The 20466-nt window shown below is 42.8% G+C and overlaps 2 protein-coding genes across 5 annotated transcripts in view; one reads left to right on the forward strand and one right to left on the reverse strand.

The window, feature by feature from the left end:
- The window catches only part of ENOSF1 (enolase superfamily member 1), a 137742-nt gene extending 126584 nt beyond the window's left edge, over positions 1-11158 (forward strand). For all 3 annotated transcript variants that reach the window (XM_029591093.1, XM_029591094.1, XM_029591095.1), the window contains 2 exons: positions 8253-8334; positions 11016-11158. In XM_029591093.1, coding sequence (XP_029446953.1) covers positions 8253-8334; positions 11016-11117 — 184 coding nt within the window. In that variant the 3' untranslated portion in view covers positions 11118-11158. The remainder of the gene's footprint in view (positions 1-8252; positions 8335-11015) is intronic.
- Positions 11159-13049: 1891 nt separating this feature from the next.
- TYMS (thymidylate synthetase) overlaps positions 13050-20466 on the reverse strand; it is a 33095-nt gene continuing 25678 nt past the window's right edge. For both annotated transcript variants that reach the window (XM_029591097.1, XM_029591096.1), the window contains 2 exons: positions 19822-19893; positions 13050-13945 (listed from right to left, as the gene is read on the reverse strand). In XM_029591097.1, the coding sequence (XP_029446957.1) occupies positions 13808-13945; positions 19822-19893 (210 nt within the window). In that variant the 3' untranslated portion in view covers positions 13050-13807. The remainder of the gene's footprint in view (positions 13946-19821; positions 19894-20466) is intronic.

Here is a 20466-nt window from a genome sequence, read left to right on the forward strand (position 1 = left end):
GCGAAAACACGCCCCCTAAACGCCACGTCCTGCCCCCAAAACGCTGCGTCGTTCGGCCCCGCCCCCGACACGCCCCCTTCCGAAAACCCCGGGACCTACGCGCGTCCCGGGGTTCTGCGCATGCCGGCGGCCTATGGAAAATAGGCGCGCCGGCGCGCAAGGCCCTGCTCGCGAAAATCCGGGCGGATTTACGCGAGCAGGGCTTTGAAAATCCGCCTGCATAATTGTTGCAGAATTTCAGAAACTCTTGAGTAATCAGGGAACTGAGAATTTGCATTCCAATTCCCAGAAATCGTTTTCTAAGGAGAAAGGTGCAAAGAGGTATAGTGAATTTGAACGATAACAAGGATCAATGTGTGGAGAGAGACGAAAAAATGGCCGAAATATTAAACAAATACTTCAGTTCGGTGTTCACTAAAGAAGACCCTTGAGAAGGACCTGTTGCTAGTTAAAAAGTCTGTGGATGGGGGTGGAGTACACAAAACTCCATTTACAGAACAGAATGTATGGGAAGAGCTAGGAAAACTGAAAGTGGACAAAGCCATGGGAACTGATGAGGTTCTGTGTGGGGGTATATTTTATAGTATGTCATAAACAAGCAGAAACAAATATTGCAAAAACAAACTTTAGTTTACTAAATGTTGCAAATATATGGATAATAAAACAGCAAAGTAATAACATTGAATACAGTATCAAAATAAGCTGTACATTTGGAGATAGAAATAAAGATAGAACATTAATCAAAGAATAATAAAGAACAAAAGGATGAACATCTCCCTTAAATGTCCTCCTCATAATAAGCCAGTATTCTTAGGAAATCCAGAGGACTTTATGAGCCTGGAGATTCTGAAAAGAACCAGCTATACGCTCTCTGTTCCTGCAGCTCATCTAATCAGAATAAGCAAATGCTATGTCATATATATCCCTCTCTGCAAGTTAAGTGCTTCAATTTGCACTTTTACCCAGGAAGGTATTTCAGTACCAGTTCTTTAATCTCCCATTTGGTAAAGGACATCAGTTGTTAACTTATTATCAGCTCATTGGTATGGGTACTAGTCTTTAGCATTTGATCTTCCCAGGTGGTAAAGAAAATACCAAATGAGTGCCACAGGGATCAGTGTTGGGACTGGTTCTATTCAATATCTTTGTGAGCAGCAATGTGGAAAGGATAGAAGATAAAGTTTGTATATTTGCGGATGAATCTAAGATCTGCAACAGAGTAGACACGCCGGAAGGAGAAGAGAGAATGAGATGTGATTTAAGGAAGCTTGAACGGTGGTCGAAGATATGGTAGCTGGGATTCAATGCCAAGAAGTACAGAGTCATACATCTGGGGTGTGGTAATACAAAAGAGCTGTATGTGATGGGGAGTGAAGGGCTGTTGTTCACGGAGCAAAAGAGGGGTCTTGGGGTGATGGTATCTAACGATCTGAAGATGGCGAAACAACGTGACAAGGCGATAGCAAAAGCAGAAGAATGCTGGGCTGCATTGAGTAATAACCAATAAGAAAAAGGAGGTGATAATCCCCTTGTACAGGTCTTTGGTGAGGCATCACCTGGAGTTCTGTGTTCAGATCTAGAGACTGTATCTCAAAAGGGCCAGAGACAGGATGGAGGCGGTCCAGAGAAGGGTGACCAAAATGGTGGGGGGGTCTCCATCAAATGACTTATGAGGAGAGGTTGAAGGACCTAAATATGATTACCCTGGAGGAGAGGAGGTGCAGGGAAGACATGATACAGATCTTCAGATACCTAAAAGGTTTTAATGATGCACAATTAACAACAAACCTTTTCCATTAGAAAGAAATCAGTAGAATTAGAGGTCACGAAATGAAGCTCCAAGGAGGATGACTCAAAATCAATGTCAGGAAATATTTCTTCATGGAGAAGGTGGTGGATGCTGGAATGCCCTTCCAGAGGAGGTGGTGAAGACAAAAACAATAACATATTTCAAAGGGGCATGGAATAAACTCTGTGGATCCCTCTATCCACCCATCCCTAGGTTTGTTTTTCTGATATAGTCTGCCATTGGCAACAAGATAAATTAGTAATTTGGTATTTCCTTAGGTGTTATCCATCAAATAAATTTACCAAAAAGAGGACTATTGTGAGCCTTTTATTCTGAGGGAAATCATCTGGAAACTTAGGGCTTGCCCCATTTGTTCAGAACTCTCTTCCTTGAAAAAGGAGCTGGCTGAATTAGCTGCAATAAAGAAAGTTTCACCCACTTTACATTATTCACGAATTAATTCCCCATTACCACAGAAAAACCAAAAGTCAAGGACAAAGGGGTTTATAGTGGGCTCAGATAGGGTAAGACCTGTGACCCATAGACACCTGTTCTTGACAGCTGTGCAGCCCACAAGTCTACCCCCCCCCTCACACAGGGCATTAAGGAACTCAGAAAACAACAGGATTACAGTGGGCTCTGGTAGAATTAGACTAGTGATGCGGAGACACACCTTGTATCAAATGACACAAGTACAATATGCCTTCTCTGTATTAGATAATGAAGAAGCTCTTGCGAAAGAGATTGAAGTGTTATCTGAAAAGAAGGAAGAAACCCAGTGCATACAGAAATTCCATAATACAATCAGTAACCAAAGGAAAAAGCTCATTGTGCTGGGTGACTCTGTCATCAGAGGCACTAATCTGGGAACTCTTAGCGAGTGAAACACTACAGTTAAAAGCCTCCCAGGATCATCGGCGAGCAGAAATGCTATTCAAATAGTCAAAGTGATCAAAGAAGAAAGCAATCTTTAAAGTTGATATTATCATCCATCTGGGAACCAACAACCTTGCTAGAAACAGCATCCAAGCAGTAGGGAGAGATTTCCAGTCCCTAGCGAAGCAGATTAGTCACATGGTGACAACAATTGCCTTTTCAGAAGTGTTACCTGTTCATGGAAAGGGGACGGAGAGGCTAAGCCATATTAATAACTTCAATGTATGACTCAAATCCTGGTGTAAGGAACAAAGTTTTGGATTTATTTGGGGCTTGGGGCCATATATGGAACAGTAAAAAGCTCTTTGTCAAAGATGGCTTACATCTGTTTGTGGCAGGAAAAAGGATCCTAAGAGATAAATTCAAATCCTGTCATAAGGCATTTAAACTAGATGCCAGGGGTGGCAGAAGGAAATTAGAATGTCACCCCCAAATGCAAATGCAATGGAAAAGGGTGAAGTGGATAACAAAACTCAACTAAATAAGTCACAAAAGGAGTCCAAGAAAAGCAGTAACCTGAACGAGACAACCTGGAAAGCTATGAACACAAATGCTTGTAGTTTGGGCAATAAAATCCCAGATCTGCGAGCCCTAATGGTAGAGGCGGACTTCGACATTGTTGCTGTCATGGAGACGTTGTTCATGGAATCTCATGATTGGGATGCGGCAATACTGGGCTATAACTTGTTAAGGAAGGACAGAGGACAGGAAAGGGGGAGGAGTGGCTCTTTATGTCAGAAACAATATCCAAGCATCTGAGCTGCAAGGAAGATGGGGCAAAGAAGAAGCACTATGGGCCAACCTAAAAAAAGATGATGGGGCATCCATTTTTTATTGGAGTGGCTTACAGGCCTCCAAATCAAATGGAAGAGCTTGACAGAGATCTGGTTGAAGACATCCAAAAGATGGGAAAGAAGGGAGAAGTGGTGATTGTTGGAGATTTTAATCTGTCGGATGTAGATTGGAGAATCCCTTCTGCAGAATCTAACAATAGTAGAGAGGTAGTGGATGCCCTGCAAGGGGCTCTGTTCAAACAAATGGTAATGGAACCCATGAGGGAGGGAGCTATACTCTAATTAGTGCTCACTAATGGAGATAATGTCTCTAATGTCCGGGTGGGTGCCCACCTCAGCACCAGTGATCATCAAACGGTGTGGTTTCATATCACAAATAGGATACGGAGAAGAAGCACGAAGACCCGAGTTTTGCAGTTCAAAAACAAAGACTTTGATGAAATGGGGAAGTACCTGGAGGAAGAACTAGAAGGATGGGAGAACGAGAGATGTGGAACAACAATGGACCAAACTAAAAGGAGCAATTACCAAGGCAACTAATCTATATGTTAGAAAAGTAAAGAAAAGCAAAAGAAAAATGAAACCTATCTGGTTCTCGGTGGCTGACAAAAGCTAACAGAACAGCGTTCAAGAAATATTAAGGATACCAAAGGGAGGAGCACAAGGAAGAATATCTGGTGGAACTGAGGAAGACAAAGAAAGTAATCAAGACAGCAAAAAGTCAAGTGAAAGAAAGGATTGCCAAAGAGGTAAAGGGAGGAACAAAGTTTTGGATTTATTTGGGGCTTGGGGCCATATATGGAACAGTAAAAAGCTCTTTGTCAAAGATGGCTTACATCTGTTTGTGGCAGGAAAAAGGATCCTAAGAGATAAATTCAAATCCTGTCATAAGGCATAAGGCATAAGGCAAAACATTTTTCAGATACATCAGAGAAAGGAGAAAAGTTCAAAGTGGTATAGTGAAATTGAAAGGTGAAAAGGATCAATGTGTGGAGAGAGATGAAGAAATGGCAGAAATATTAAACAAATACTTCAGTTTGGTGTTCACTAAAGAGGAACCTGGAGAAGGACCATTGCTAGTTAACAAGACACTGGAGGGGAATGGAGTAGATATAACTCCGTTTACAGAAGAGAATGTATGGGAAGAGCTAGGAAAACTAAAAGTGGACAAAGCCATGGGGCCTGATGAGGTTCATCCCAGGATACTGAGGGAACTCAGATGTGCCGGCGGGCCCGCTGCGTGACCTGTTCAATAGATCCCCAGAAACGGGAGTGGTGCCGAGTGATTGGAGAAGAGCGGTGGTGGTCCCGCTTCACAAGAGTGGGAGCAGACAGGAGGCTGGAAACTACAGGCCGGTTAGCTCACCTCTATGGTAGGAAAAGTAATGGAGTCGCTGCTGAAAGAAAGAATAGTGACCTATCTACAGTCAGAAGAATTGCTGGACCAGAGGCAGCATGGATTCACCAGGGGAAGGGCCTGTCAGACAAATCTGATTGACATTTTTGATTGGGTGACTAGGGAATTAGATTGAGGAAGAGCGCTCAATGTCATCTACTTGGATTTCAGCAAAGCTTTTGATACGGTCCCGCACAGGAGGCTTGTGAATAAAATGAGAAGCTTAGGAGTGAGTGTCAAGGTGGTGGCCTGGATTACAAACTGGTTGTCCTGACAGAAGACAATGTGTGATGGTAAATGGAACTTACTCTGAAGAGAGAGCGGTGTTAAGCAGAGTGCCCCAAGGATCAGTTTTGAGACCGGTCCTGTTCAATATCTTTGTGAGCGACATTGCGGATGGGATAAAAGGTAAAGTTTGTCTTTTTGCGGATGATACTAAGATCTGCAACAGAGTGGACACGCCGGAAGGAGTGGAGAGAATGAGACTGGATTTAAGGAAGCTGGAAGAGTGGTCGAAGATATGGCAGCTGAGATTCAATGCCAAGAAGTGCAGAGTCTTGCATATGGGATGTGGAAATCTGAAAGAACTGTATTTGATGGGGGGTGAAGGGCTGCTGTGCTCGGAGCAGGAGAGAGACCTTGGGGTGATAGTGTCTAATGATCTAAAGTCAGCGAAACAATGTGACAAGGCGATAGCTAAAGCCAGAAGAATGCTGGGCTGCATAGAGAGAGGAACTCATTGCTCTCTGCTTCTACAGCAGGAGGAAAAGGGGAATTAGATTCAGACAGCAACCATCAAGGACATTGAATTGTACAGTCTGGGAAAACAAACAAGTATGGAGGTAACTTGCTGATGCAGCAGTTACTACCCTTAACCAATAAGCCTTACATTTTTGATGCAACACCAACATTTCTCTGCTTCAATGGCAAGAGGTAACTGGGAATTAGACTCAAACGGCAACCAACAAGGGCCCTGACTTTGATGGCTTGGGAAACTGATAATTATAAAGGTGGCTTGTATGGCACAGTAGTTACTACCATAAGTTTGGTGGGCAGACTGGATGGACCGTTTGGTCATTTTCTGTTGTCATTTCTATGTTTCTATGTAAAGTGAAACTTCTTGACTTCAGTGCTAAGCGATATGTATGGCATGAAACAAACAAAGCACATCAACCTGATAACACTATTCATACAATAAAGCCTGGTGGTGACAGCGTTGTTGGAATGCTTTGCAGCAGCGGAGACAGGAAGGCTTCTGAAGCTCGAGGGAAAAGATGGATGATACGAAGTATAGGCAGATTCTGAAGGAAAACCTGTTCCAGTCTGCCAAATATTTGGAACTGGGGAGAAGGTTTGCCTTTTAAGTAGGACAATGATCCTAAACATAAAGCAGAAGCTACAGTGAAGTGGCTTCGAAAGAAGAAAGTGAATGCCCTCAAGTGGCCCAGACAGAATCCAGACCTAAATCCAGTAAAAAATCTGTGGCAAGACTTGCTGAAATCCATAGATAATCCCTAGCCAACTTGAAACAGCTTGAGCTCTTCTGCCTAGAAGAATGAGAAAAAACTACACCATTCCGCTGTGCAAAGGTGGTAGAGATTTACTCTTAAACAACTAAGGCCGTTGTTGCAAAAGGGGTTTCCACCAAGTATTAAGTCAAGAGGTATGAAGACTTGTGCAATGAAGAAATGCTTGTTTTTTATTCTTAAGTTTGGAATATTTCTATAATTGTTCTTTCATAATGAAAATGTAGACTGTTGTGTAGATCAGTGAAACCCTCCCTACTTTAATGCATTTTTTTTTTTTAAAGGGAATGTGAAAAAATGTACAAGGCTGTGAAGACTTGCGAGTGACCTTGGGCAAGTCCCGTCACCCTTCATTGCCTGAAGTACAAACTGAGGAGTGAATTTTGAAAGAGTATGCATGCCTAACAATAGCATATGCTATTTTGTAAACATTTGAGAATATACGTGTATTTGCCATTTCATGCATACGTTTTGCTGTGGGGAGAAAAAAGGTGCGGAATAAGGGCATTCCAAAGCAGGGTTCAGAAGTATGCATGGTAGTTGCTATTTTGTAAGAGGTATACGCATAAACATTACTGCTCTTAGTTGTACACTTTTGCACTTGCTAATTGACTCTCGCAAGTGAAATTGGACTTGTGTGTAGTTTTTGGGTGAGAGGTCTGGGAGAACTAGTTGGGGTTCAGGGTGAAGTACTAGAGTCTAGGTGAACTGGAGAAGGTATCGGGAAACCGCTGATTCCAAGCATGTTCATAAGTATTTCAAAACCGAATACACGTGCTTTATAAAATACCTGTTTCTGTATATAAATTGGGATTATTACGCTTACATTTTTTTTTTTTTTTACATGCTTAAAATATACGTGTAACCCTTAAATGGGGTGTTAGTCCCAAGGACACACAAACTTCTATATTCTCAAGGGCTGCTCTGGCTAGCAATTATCTCCCATGCTCAATTCTAAATCCTGGGGGATTCTTTTTATGGGGGGAAGCTCTCGTTTACGGCCCAAATGTTGGTGTCTTACTTCCAGTATGTACAGGAAGGGGTGAGATGCTGGGACAAAACCTACAGAACCAGGGTCTGGATGTTTAATTTAATTATTACTAATTAGTTCTTTATTTTATGTCCATTTGTCAATTCCATCCTCCCCCCCCCCCCCCCCCGTGCTCTAGAGGCATGGGGCACCCCATGGCACCCCATGCCCTCTTGCTGGACACCTATGAATTTTTTTTTACAGGTACGGGGGTGTTGGAGGGCAAGGGTGGAGACCTAGGACAGCTAATTTTTAGAGGCTAGAGGTGACCCCCTTCCATATTGGCTATTCCTAATATGGAAGGGGGAGGGTCAGGGGTGGACTCTATTGGGGTTGGAGGTCCTCTAGAGCACATAGTGGGGTTGCTGGATTGGGGAAGGGATTTGGGCAGGGGGCTGAGTTGTTGCCGCACAGCGGCTTTTTTGTGAAACCACCTCAAATGGTAGCCCCCGGTTGGGAGCAGTGGTTTAGTAAGACCCCAGATAATTTTTAAAAATCTTTTGGGAGGGGATATGTGTTGAGCCACATGGCCCTTTAAAGCGATGGTGGCAAGATATCACAGACTGCCCCTTCTGCGATATTGGGCTCCTCCCACAATAATATATTGTGGCTTATAAATCTAACTCTTAGATTTTAAACCCTCTGGGGATAGGAATATACCTATAATTTCTGAATGTAACCTGCTCTGAAGTATGTGTACGTATATATATATATGTACAAATCACAACCAAGAGTACTGGATCCACTTCCCATCTTGCTTTTTAAAATTCTTTTGTTGCAGAATGTGTGAATATGTGGATCACCTTCATGAACACTTCAAATATCCTGTTACAATCAAGAAAGCAGCCTACATGCCTCCACAGGTATTTTACCAGGAGTTGGCTGCTGTTATACATAAATGAATAATCCTTTCTGAATGCACCCCTCTAGGATGTTGAGAAATATGAACACAGCCAACTTGCTTTGATATGATTAGCTTTATTGGCACTGTTTCTGTTGTGCATGTTATGAGCAATGGTAATAAAATGCTGGGCACTGTTTACAAAGTGTAAAACCAAGGGGTGGGAAATTTAAAAAGCAATGATTCAGTAATCACAAAAATTAATTTGTCACATTACATGTTGAAATGGAGGCATCATACAACTGTGCCATTGTGTTACAAACTATGTATTGTGATACCAAGTATAATCATTCACCTCATATGTCCATTTAGGTCCATATGTAGTTAAACACAAAACAAAAATGATTTCTACCTCCATTTTTATGCTATATTATTGTTTGGTTTTTTTTATTGTACACTACTTCAGATATGTCTGACTGAATTGGGGGGGTGGTATAAATATTTTTAAATAAATTCAGACAGTTCAAGAAGCACTCAAACAGGGGCAACCTATTCAAAACAAGTGTTCAAAGTATAAACACCTCACAAATGATTCATAAGACTGATACATTTTGCATGGTTCAATACAGACTAAAATTGTAGTGCTATCCATAATATCCACTCAGGATTAATGCTGTATACCATAAGGGGTACTGCCCCGGATATAAGTGCAGCTGCAGTGGCTACCTTGTGCCTGCCTCTGACAAAGTATCTGCACTTTCAAATTATTGCTTGGTAGTTTGTAGGGACACTGAGACCCCAAAAAGCCCAAGGATTCACATAGGTCTTAGAAATGCACCTACGAACTAAATTCAAAAAAATGCTGGAATTTACAATCTGTGTGATAGGGACACTGCTAACAAAACTACAATATTTATTAAAAAATAGTAAGAAAAGTGCATAGAAAATAGATGCTGTTTGCAAGCAGCTAAATAAGAAGGATTGATATAGTTAATGCTAAGCCTAGGGAGATTCACATTAGGCTGTTCCTTCAAATATGGATAGAGCTGGGCCAGAAGCTTGGCACAAATCTGATTCTGCAAAGAACCTCTAGTGAATTCTGGGCCGGTCCCTACTGAACTGCTATTGATTTCCTGAAAAACAAAATATTGCAATATTACACCACCTTGTGGAGACTGGGGGCATTAGCATGTCAAGCCTCACTGTTAACACTGCTGCCAAAAACTGTAGAACATAGCAGTAATTAGGCTGCCACTTGTCTGTTATTTCAATGAGTGCAAGGGAAAGAAAGTCTTACTGGGGAAACAAAGTGCAAAATAAGAAATCCAAACAAGCGAAAGCTCCTTATTTTGTCACCAATAATTTTTGTAAGATTGAGTCATTTTGTTGCTTTTAAATTTTCCATCCCTTGGTGTTACAATAAATGTGCTAATGTGGAAAGTTACTGCTATAATTGGTTAATGTTTCCAACAATTATAAAAACGGGTGAGACAGCAAGCCCAAACACATGCTCTCTCACTTACACACGCTGCCCATTACACTTGTACAAACCTTCTCTCTCTTACTTGCATACGTGCTCAGTCACATACCCATGCTCTCTCTCCCTCTGGCTTGTTCTCACTCACAACCCCCTCTCCTCCCCAGCACAAATGGCAGTTGCAGCAACCTCCTTCTTCAGCCCCTCCACGGCTCAAGAACAAAGCATCCCATCAGCAGCAGGGGCTAAAGCTGCTCTCTCCTGGCGCTGATCACCAGCTGTGCTTCATTTTAGCCTGGCCCTGTGCTGTTACTGCTACATTATGCGGCATGGTCCTCTCTTCTTCGCACACACCATAGGGGTGGGAAGAAGAAAGGGCCATGCCGCTAATGTTGCAAGCTTCTATTAGTACTTGCTGCCGTTCCTGCCCAGGTGGCATGGCAGCAGCATTAGTGGAAGAATGGCTGCAGCTCAGTGCAGTGGAGGAGAGGGAGGGAAGCACAACCGGAGCAGTGGGAAGCTGCAACACACTGGTTGAGAATCGCTGCTCTAGCAACAAGGCTACTTCTAGCTGGAAAATATATAAATATACAGAATTATGCATTTTCTTTAACCTGCACTTTAACACATATTGAAATAACACTAACCTCTAATGACAATTTTATGGAATCTCACATAATATTAAATACAATAGTACTAAGAATTTAGATGGGCTTTCACCTTTTGCGATAGAAAAATGCATCACTAGCTGTATTTTTAGTATATGGTGTATTTGCCAGTATTGCATATGCTGCATCTTAAATAGTACACAGAAATAAATCAATACATGGTATATAATAAGTGATTAATATGAATCACACAGCTACACTGGGAATTAAAGATTTACTCACCGTCACAACAAACCCCTAAAGGCATCGAAATAGTGTAGGAAACATGAGCTTGTGGGATAGAGTGCACAGGTAAACCACAGACGATGAGAGAAACTGAGGAGTAACAAACAGCATCTGTGTTTGTAAACATACACAACAGCATACTCTGTTTGTGCTCTTCACAGTCTGTCTCTCATACCAGTCACCTCCCTGACTAGTCTCTCTCACACACAAACACATCACTGCCCAGACCAGTCTCTCTCAATTACTACCTCCTAAAAAAAAAAATAAAATGATTGTTCAGACAGCAAGACTAATGCATTTTTCTAAAGGATATTTTTAATTTCTTTATTCAAGGATCCTGGCTATTCAACTGAAATGAAAGAAGAATCTGTTAGACAACACCAGTTTCCTAATGGAGATGTTTGGAAGAAACTAATTTCTGGCAAAAATGTGTAGTGATGTGAAGTCCAAAAGCTACCGGTTTTGGAAAGGAAAAAGAGAGGCCACAGGCTGGACATCAAGGATCAGAGGCCATGCCTGGTTGCCAAAAAAAATTTCTCCATTTGTTAAAATAAAATCAAGAGTAGGATGTCTCTAAGGCAGACAGCAAATGGAATGATACTGCTGAAGCCACTACAGAAACAAATCAATGTGACAGATAAATTGTAACTAGCATTTCATAGTGAAATCTGCTGAAATAATTTAGTGTTATACTTCCTTACTCATATTTTTATCAACTATTAAATTAAATTTCAGTAAAATCATACCATCATTTAAGTAATCTAACACATTGTTTAGTTCTACCTGTACTTATTAGGTTGAGAACATGAATGTACTTTCTATAGTGTCTCTATTCCCCCCACTTTAAGAAACTGAGTGCCTGCTGCATTTAGCTATACCTCCCCTTGCTGTCCTAGCTATTGCCTTTTTGGTTCAGAGTGATACACCAGCCTAAGGTCTGGGAAGTCCTCCTGTCAACCACTGCTGAAATCTTAAGACTTGAAAGCTGAGGTGATTATCCTTGTAAGGAAAATAAAAATGCTCTAAAATGAATCTGTATCACAAGAACTGACTAAAGTTTAATCTAGTATAACAAACAAAATCCAATACAAATTGAGGTTGGATACTAATATAAAGTAAACAGACATCTAAACCTTCACCTTTTTTTTTTTTTTTAGGAATTCTTATTAACTAAGGACCATCATACGTAGAACCCAAACAAAAGACAAGTCTGTAAGAATTGTAATAGAAAATTATATAGACTGATGATTACATGCGATGTGACCATCATCTTCAAAACGTGCAGTGATTGTCCAATAAGTGAAAAAAAGGTTTGAAAATATCACTGAAGTATAGTGGACATAACATCTGACAAAATAAGTTCAGCACCTTGTCTCATTCAGGAGCCCAGCATGGATGCATGTTTCGATTTTTTTCTGCTTCAAAGGAATGTTCATGTCTACGGTCTCTGTAGATAAAGCCGTGCTGCACTCATCGAAGCCATCATCTCTCTTAACTGAGTACAGCACTGTCTTCAGAGACCGTGGACCTGAGTATTCCCTTGAAACTCAGTGGATCTAAACATGGATCTTTGTTGGGCTCCTGTACAAGATGTACTTTGACAGATAAGTTATGTCCATTATAGTTCAATGATATTTTTTAACCTTTGATTTTTCACTTATTAGAGAATTACTGCACTTTCAGAGGATGTTTTGATGGGTTCAACATATGATGGTCTTTAGTTAGGAATTCTTACTAACAAATGTGAAGATTTGGATGTTATCTGTTTTCACTTTAAATTTCATCTGTATAGAAATATAGGAAGTCTGGTTCTCACAATTACAGTGCAACAATGCCTTGCAATATAGTGACTCACATATCAGAATTTCACAATATTGCCATTCACAGTTTGGGACCTGAATTTAAAATAGAGAAAGCAGAGACTTGCCATATTGGAAATATGGCCTGTACATGATTAAGGAGTATGCTTCATTTTGCAAACTGATGAATAGCAAAACTCAAAATTACAGTAAAGAAAAAAAAATAGGCATAACCCTTTGAGGAAAAGTGAGAAACTATCAGGGAGAAAGAAAAACCAAGACAGCCGGTAAGCTGAGTCCCCAGTGAGAGTGAACAAGAAAATACTCAGAAGTGGTAAAAGTATAAAACAGCACTTGCTGCACTATATTATAAATAGAACAAGAGTCTGATTTGTCCAATGCATGCTGCCTCCTATGTTAAATGAGAAGAGTTTATTTATGGCAATATTTTAAATATGTGGTGGTTTTTAAATGACAATAGTTTTCTGTCAGTGCCTTGCAGCTTAATAACAAGATAATATTTGACATCCTTTGATCACTATGTTACTTGTCAAGAGAAAATAACATATGAAACTTTAAATTGCTTTATTACATTTTCAGTACTATAAAAGGCAAGTGAATTCCATGGCCTGGCAACTTGGATCTTAATATAAACAAAGTACCAGTATGGCTCCCCTAACCTTGCTTTCAGCTGAGATTAGTGACATATGAAAACATACATGTAAAACATCTGGTTCTTTAACTTAATCCTTTGTAAAAAGGGGTTCTACAGCAACCTAATCAATCCATGCATTGAAGAGCAGAGGACTTACTTGCAGCAACTCTTTATTTACTGTAGCGACTTTTTTGTTGTTGTTGTTTGGAGTTCGTTTTCTGTGTTAACACTCAGACTGTAGATTATGTATCTAATTAAGTATAGCATCTTGGCATTAGCACAAAAAAGTAAGAAGCCACTTAGTGTGAAACCTGCACAAAGTTAAATAGAAGTAGCAGCGCTAGCAAAAAGACAGCGTTTTTATTTTGATTTGTGTTAGTTCCTATGAAACAGATTTTTAAAAGCCTTGGCTCCATGGGCTGATTACTGTCAGGGACGCAGCAGCGGCTGCTGCAGCTCCATAACATAGATGAATACCTTTACACCAACAAAGCAAGATCAGAGGTAGAAAGTGGCAAGCTAGTTACTGGAATGTTCTTCAGCTTAAAAAAAGTATACCTAGGAAGTGCTTTTTATAAATTCACAATTACAAAACAAATACTAGCAGATAGTGTGATTGTAACTATTTACAAATACTGAAACAGGAACTTAATGTTCAAAATATTTACATATTATACAGCCATCTCCATCTTAATAGCAGGATGAGGACTGTAGCCTTCAAGCTGAAAATCCTCTGCTTTAAAGTCACTAATGTTTTCAATCTTGCGAAGAAATCTGAGCTTTGGGAAAGGTCGTGGTTCCCTTAGAAGCTGCAGTAGAAGGAAAAAATTATGATTTTTGTTCAGCAAAAATACTCTGTTTTGGGGTTTTGTGAAAGAATGACAAACAAATATATACATAATGATCATAGCTAAGACCCCAACAGAATGAAGGCCATTGTAACATAGCAATGACAGCAGATAAAGACCAAATAGTCCATCTAGTAGCAATTTGGTTATGGTAGTAAAGGAAAATTGTTTACCACCTGCTAATTTTCATTCCTGTAGTACCACCGAGCAGTCCAGACTCCTGGGTTTTGCCTTCTTTCCAGCAGACAGAGAGAGAGAGTTTCGCAGACACTGCCACATATCAATACTGCAGGTGGCGCACTAGGTTAAGTACTCAAGCCAAGATAGCAGCCATAACAATAACAATTACAAAATCATATCCCCTGAACGAACAGTGGAAAGTGGAAACTTAGATAATCTCACCCACCGTAAAAACATGTAGGACTAACAAAACCTATGCCAATCTTCAAAATAAATATAATAAGATACCAAGCGGACTTTCCAAAATTTCCTTTCTAAAACTGGGCGGCACTCTGGACTGATCTGTGGTACTACAGGAACGAAAATTAGCAAGTAAGAACCAATTTTCCTTTCCCTGTATGTACCCAAATCAGTCCAGACTCCTGAGATGTACCAAAGCTTCCCTAATTGGAGTGAGACTCCCACTCAAAGAACACTGTCACTAAAGCCCATGGCCTCAGGAGCCTGGATATCCAAACGATGTCTGGCCAAAGTGTGCAAAGACTTCCAAGCAGTCGTCCTACAAATCTCTTGTGGAGACACTTGCTGACATTCAGCCCAGGATGCCGCCTGGGACGAGTAGAATGAGCCCTTTCTTTGCACCACTCCACAGCCCAAAAAAAGGGGATCAGACAACCTGAAGTCATTAGTAACTTTAAGATATCGTAACAAAGCGTGCTTGACATCCAAAAGCCGTAACTCTCTCGCATGAGGTGCTGTAGTTTCCAGGTTTGGGCAAGCCGGGAGCTGCACTGATTGATCTAAATGAAAGGACAAAACCCCCCCTTCGGCAGAAAGGCTGGAACAGTCTGCAAGGAGATCCCCGAATCCGAAATTCTCAAGAAAGGCTCCCTACATGACAAAGCTCAGAGATCTGTCTGACAGAACAAATTGTAACCAAGAAAACCTCCTTCAAAATGAGATCTTTTATAGTAGACCTAATATGCTCACACAATGCCGCATACATGCCTTTGAGGACCAAGTTAAGACTCCAGGAAGGACACAGCTTCTGAACTGGAGGGCACAAATGCTTCACTCCTCCGCCATAGCCGCACCACATCCGGATGTGCAGCCAGAACCACTCCGTGGACCTTGCCTCGAAGACAACCTAATGCCTTCAACTGAACTCTGATGGAGTTAAAGGAGAAACCCTTCACCAACTTTACAAGAAGGAAAAGATATATGCAACGGAAGCTCACACAGAAACATACTCAGGGAAACCTCTCTCAAACGTTCCCTTTTAAAAGCCAAACCGCGAAACAAAAGCGAGCCGCCTGATCTGAAAATATGGGGACTTGGCGCAGCAGCTCTGGCAGAAGAGCAAGTCCCAACAGGCCATCCACCACTAGATTGAGATCTGCAAAGCAAGGCCAGCGAGGTCACTCCAGAGCCACCAGAATCATGACTCCGGGGTGAAGCTCCAAACGCCACAAAATCTTGCCCACCAGCAGCCACAGCGGAAACACATGTAGCAGAATGTCTCGTGGCCAAGGAAGAACCAAGGCATCTATTCCCTCCACTCCGTGCTCTCTTCTGCAACTGAAGAAGCGGGGTGCCCTGGCATTTTGTTGAGTTGCCATCAAATCCATGCAAGGCTTGCCCCACTTGTAACAGATGATTCATCACTTCCTCCAATGGTTTCCTTTCCACGGGATCCAGCTGTTGACAGCTAAGAAAATCCACTTACACCCTGTCGATCCCGGCTATATGAGAAACCACTATCAATGCCAGAAGTTGCTCTGCCCAGTGGATTAGCTCCCGAACCATCTGAGCCATCGCTCAACTCTTGGTACTACCCTACCAGTTGATATAAGCCACCATCATTGCATTGTCTGACAAGATCCTAACCGGATGACCGCGCAAGAGAGGAAGAAAACACATGCAGTGCCAACCACGCCTCTCTCGCCTGAAATTGGTTGAGAGACCAAGACATTTCCTCCACCAACCACTGGTCCTGCACCAACTGGGCCTGGCAGACAGCTCCCCCAACTGGAGAGAGTGGAACTGGCTGAGTCCGTAAGCGGTAGTGAAATCTGGAACTGCTCCAAAAACAGATCCCACCAGGACAATAATGTTCCTGAAGAAGTCTCATATGAGTAACGCCCAAAGCACTGGACACCATGAAGCAGAGACCCTGTAGGTACTCCCAGATCCTGGGTCCCTGGCTCTCCAGCAATTTCCGAATTTGCGACTGCAATTTGACAATGCGCTCCTCCGTAATAAAAACCTTCCCCAGCTTGGTATCGAAGTGTGCTCCCAAAAAATTCCCCCACAGGAGAAGGAATGGGATGACTCTTGGACAAATTCACAATCTAGCCAAGTGATTGCAAGTACTGCAGCAGCAGATCCACTACTTGCCTGCAGAAGTTCTCCGACTTTGCCTGAATGAGCCAGTCATCCTGATACGGGTGCACCAGCACCCCCTCCTTTCTGAAAGCTGCTGCTACCAGCACACCATCACCTTAGGGAAAGCCCATAGAACCATTACCACTCCGGACAGCAGAGCGCAACATTGAAAAATGCAGAAATCTCTGATGGATGGGTCGGATTCCTATGAGCAAGAACACCTCAGTCAGATCCAGAGACACCAAGAACACCCCCTTGCGGACCGCTGCAATGACTGGAGAGTTTCTATACAAAACAGAGGAACCTTGAGAGCAATGTTTACTTTCTTCAAGTCCCTTCGTTCTTTGGAACCACAAAATAAATGGAGTAACGTCCCGTTCCTCTTGCTTCCAAGGGCACAAAAGCATCTGAAGACAGTCTAGGGTCTGCTGCATCACTTGTCTCCTTTCCCCAGAGGCACAAGGGGAGATCATGAATAGGTCCTTTAGTGGACGAGCAAAATCTAAAATGTAACCTTGGTTTATCATGCTTAAGACCCACTGGTCAGCAGTGACTGGCCCACTCATAAAAAAAAAAAAAGTCAACCAATCCCCTATAACCGGGAAGGAGGAGTGGATTGGCCTTGCTTTATTGTAAGGACCTGGCTCCAGAGCCTCCCTGGCTAGAGCCATCTCTGTTCAGCTTCTGGCCTGGAAAGGATTGGCTCCAGGACTGCTTGCCTCTCTGAGGCCTCCTCCCGAAGACCTCTCCTGGCAAAAACACCTATTTACTCGAAAACCAAGAGCGTCCAGAAAAGAAACTCCTTGCCCCTTTAGACCTGTCCTCAGGTACCTTGTGAACTTTATTCTCTCCCAGATGCTTTATCAGCTCCTCCAAATTCTCTCCAAAAAGAGTAGCTGTCCCTTAAAGGGAAACGCTCCTAATTGTGACTTGGACGAAATGTCTGCTGGCCAGTTCTGCAACCGAAGAAATCTCCTGGCCAAGCCTGCCAACATTATTGTCTTAGAGGACGTCCTAATGAGATCATACAGCAAATGAGCGCCATAGGCAACCGCAGCTTCCAGCCGCTCCGCCTGCTTAGCCTCCTGAGAGAACATGGATTTGTCAGTCTGCAACTGATGCACCCAATGCAGCTCAGCCCGAAACATACAACTGCTGCACACCGCAGCTCGTAAGCCGAGCACAGACACCTAAAAAATATGTATGTTTTTTTTAAGATGAACCTCGAGCTTCCTGTCCTGAACATCCTTCAAAACTAAAGTACCGGCCCCCGCAATAGTATTTTTTTTTTTAGTTAACTTCCACGCATCCACCTTCGGGACTGTCAGGAGCTCCAGAGTGTCCTCAGGCAATGGATACAATTTATCTTCTGCTCTGCCTAATGTCAAGCCAATATCCGGAGTATCCCCACTTCCTGGCCACCAACCTTTCGACCGACTTGTGCAACAAAAAAACCTTCATTGGACCCCGTAAGCCATCCATAACTGGATCCATGCCTTCCTAATCGGACTGCTCCAGCGGAACCTTATCCAGTCCCCCCCCCCAGGAAAGGATCCGTTACTGGGGGGTCTACGCACTATGCTCTGACTCAGAGGAGTCATCTTTGGTCACCCGCTCTCCAGACAGGGCTCGCTGAACCTTGCTAGACGCAAAAGTCCTGGAATGCTTGGACTTCCTCGTGGGCCGCGGACCTTCTAACGCTCCTTGTTTGGAAATGTGTTCTACGGCTTTCCAGGCCAAATAAGTCCTGTGCAGCCAGAGGATGAAACCTGCCAAAAAAGCAGATGAATCATTGAAGACCTCCCCTAGGAGGTCAACATCCTCCCCCGACTGCCCCCCTGGGCCTCAGATCTGCCAGCAAAAGTGGCAGGGGAGATCCCCCTTCCACTCCAGCAGCGTCTATAGCAGCCGTGAAGGACTTCACTCACGGGGAAGAGATCGGCCTCTTTCACCAACGCAGCCATGACCTCCAAGGCTGCCGAGTCGCCACCTGCGCAGTTGCTCCCGATGTGCCCTCTCTCCCAGAGAGACACCGGGAATGCGGCCAAAGACTTCCCAGGCCCTCGCTGCCATCTCCATGGTCACTCCCAAAGTGACCTCTCTCGCAGAGAGGCACCGGGGACACTGGCCGGCACACAAAAGGCGGCTGCACATCTCCTCACACGCGGTGCATCGGCAACCACGTGGCATGCTCCGGCACCACCTGAAGCAGAAAACACTAGCAGGAGCTGCTGGAACAAAGCGCCTGCCAAAAGCAATAGCATGCTGTCGTCACTGACTGGGAAAGAAAGTATAAACAACTGCTCCTGCACTTTTTTTCAAACTAGCTTTCTTCTAAATTTTATGAAAAAGACCAGAAAATTAAAGAACTTCCTTGAAGTGATTAGCAGCAGGGTTTGCAAGTGCACCTGGAGGTGAGGGAACTGGATCCACCAGCAGTCTGCCTCCCGGCATGAGAAGATTGAGCACCAAGGGTCCCCAACCCCCCCACCGCCCGTCCACCTCAAACCAAGAGGGATGGCCCCACTAGGACCTACCAGCCTCCTGGGAGGAAACGGCTCTAAACTTTCTATTCTTTCCTTTGTTTTTTTTTTATATATAGGCTTTTATATACCGGTACAGAACTGCAGTTTTACACCTCTTCCACCTGCTAGAGACAGAGAAATACTGAAGGACAGAAGGTGGCACATTAGATTATATGGCAGTGTCTGTAAAACTTTCTCTGTCTCCATCTGCTGTAATGGAGGCAAAACCCAGGAGTCTGGACTGATCTGGGTACGTACAGAGAATTGCATTCCTCGCGGGTTACCCTCATGCGTTCTGTTAAGCGTAGCAACTGCCACTGCGTGCAAGTTACCCCCCATACAGAAAGGTTATTAAATATCTAGGGAGCTGCAGTATTTGTCCTATGCCCTTTTGAATTCATTAACTGTTCTTGTCTTCACCACCTCTTCTGGGGAAGGCATTCCAGGCATCCACCACCCTATCCGTGATGAAATATTTCCTGATATTGGTTCTTTTCCCTTTGAAAATTAGCTTACAGGCCCCACTGGTACAATGTAGCTATGGACAACCCTCACAGTCATTCTGAAAATCGCTCCATTCCCTCTTATCACTAATTTTGTGTATGGTAACAATCTTATTTCAGTCAATAGCAGCTCTATGTAATATTAAATCTACAGGAATTTCTTACTTGAGAGGGGAGGGATCCTTGAGAGAGTGTTAGATTCTTCATATTAGCGCTTACTAGCTACAGAATCTTAAATACTAACCTGAAGTTTTAATGGCTCAGTGTGATTAACATAGATATGGGCATCACCCAAGGTATGGATAAAGTCACCAGGCTAAAAGAGAGGAAAGAAAAAAACAGCAAAATTACACATCCGTATTGGCTGTACAATTCAGACATTAAAGTTTTCTCGAGATATATGTCTGCCCTAAGTAGTTTTGCACCTGAACCTGCTCTAATCTATTCTTAGTATTACAGATAAAGATTACTTTTGCTGGGGAATTATGGGGTGTGCCTGCATCAGCATGCACCATTTACGTTAGTCTGAGGGGGTTACTCACTAAAGCAGCATGCCATAGGGCATTAAGGCTCTGCCGATGCAGGTGTGGGGGTGGCAGGTGCTGGCCTTCAGCCACTTTATCACATCCTACATCAAGCTGAGTAACCTTACTTTATATCTTGTTGATTAGAAGAGATGCGGCCTGTTTCTTGTAAGCCATTATTTTTATAAACTTTATATGATCTGATACATTTTCTTCTGCAACGTAGGGAGGATAACTTTCAAAACATGCACCACGTGCACCCATGCCCCATGTATTTTGCATTGTGCACGCAAATGTTCATGTATGATGTAAAATGTTTAAATGTACACTAAAATCTTGGCACATATTGAAAAAAATACATGAGA

This window comes from Rhinatrema bivittatum, chromosome 2 (assembly GCF_901001135.1).
Source record: "Rhinatrema bivittatum chromosome 2, aRhiBiv1.1, whole genome shotgun sequence".
Classification (NCBI taxonomy): Eukaryota; Metazoa; Chordata; class Amphibia; order Gymnophiona; family Rhinatrematidae; genus Rhinatrema; species Rhinatrema bivittatum.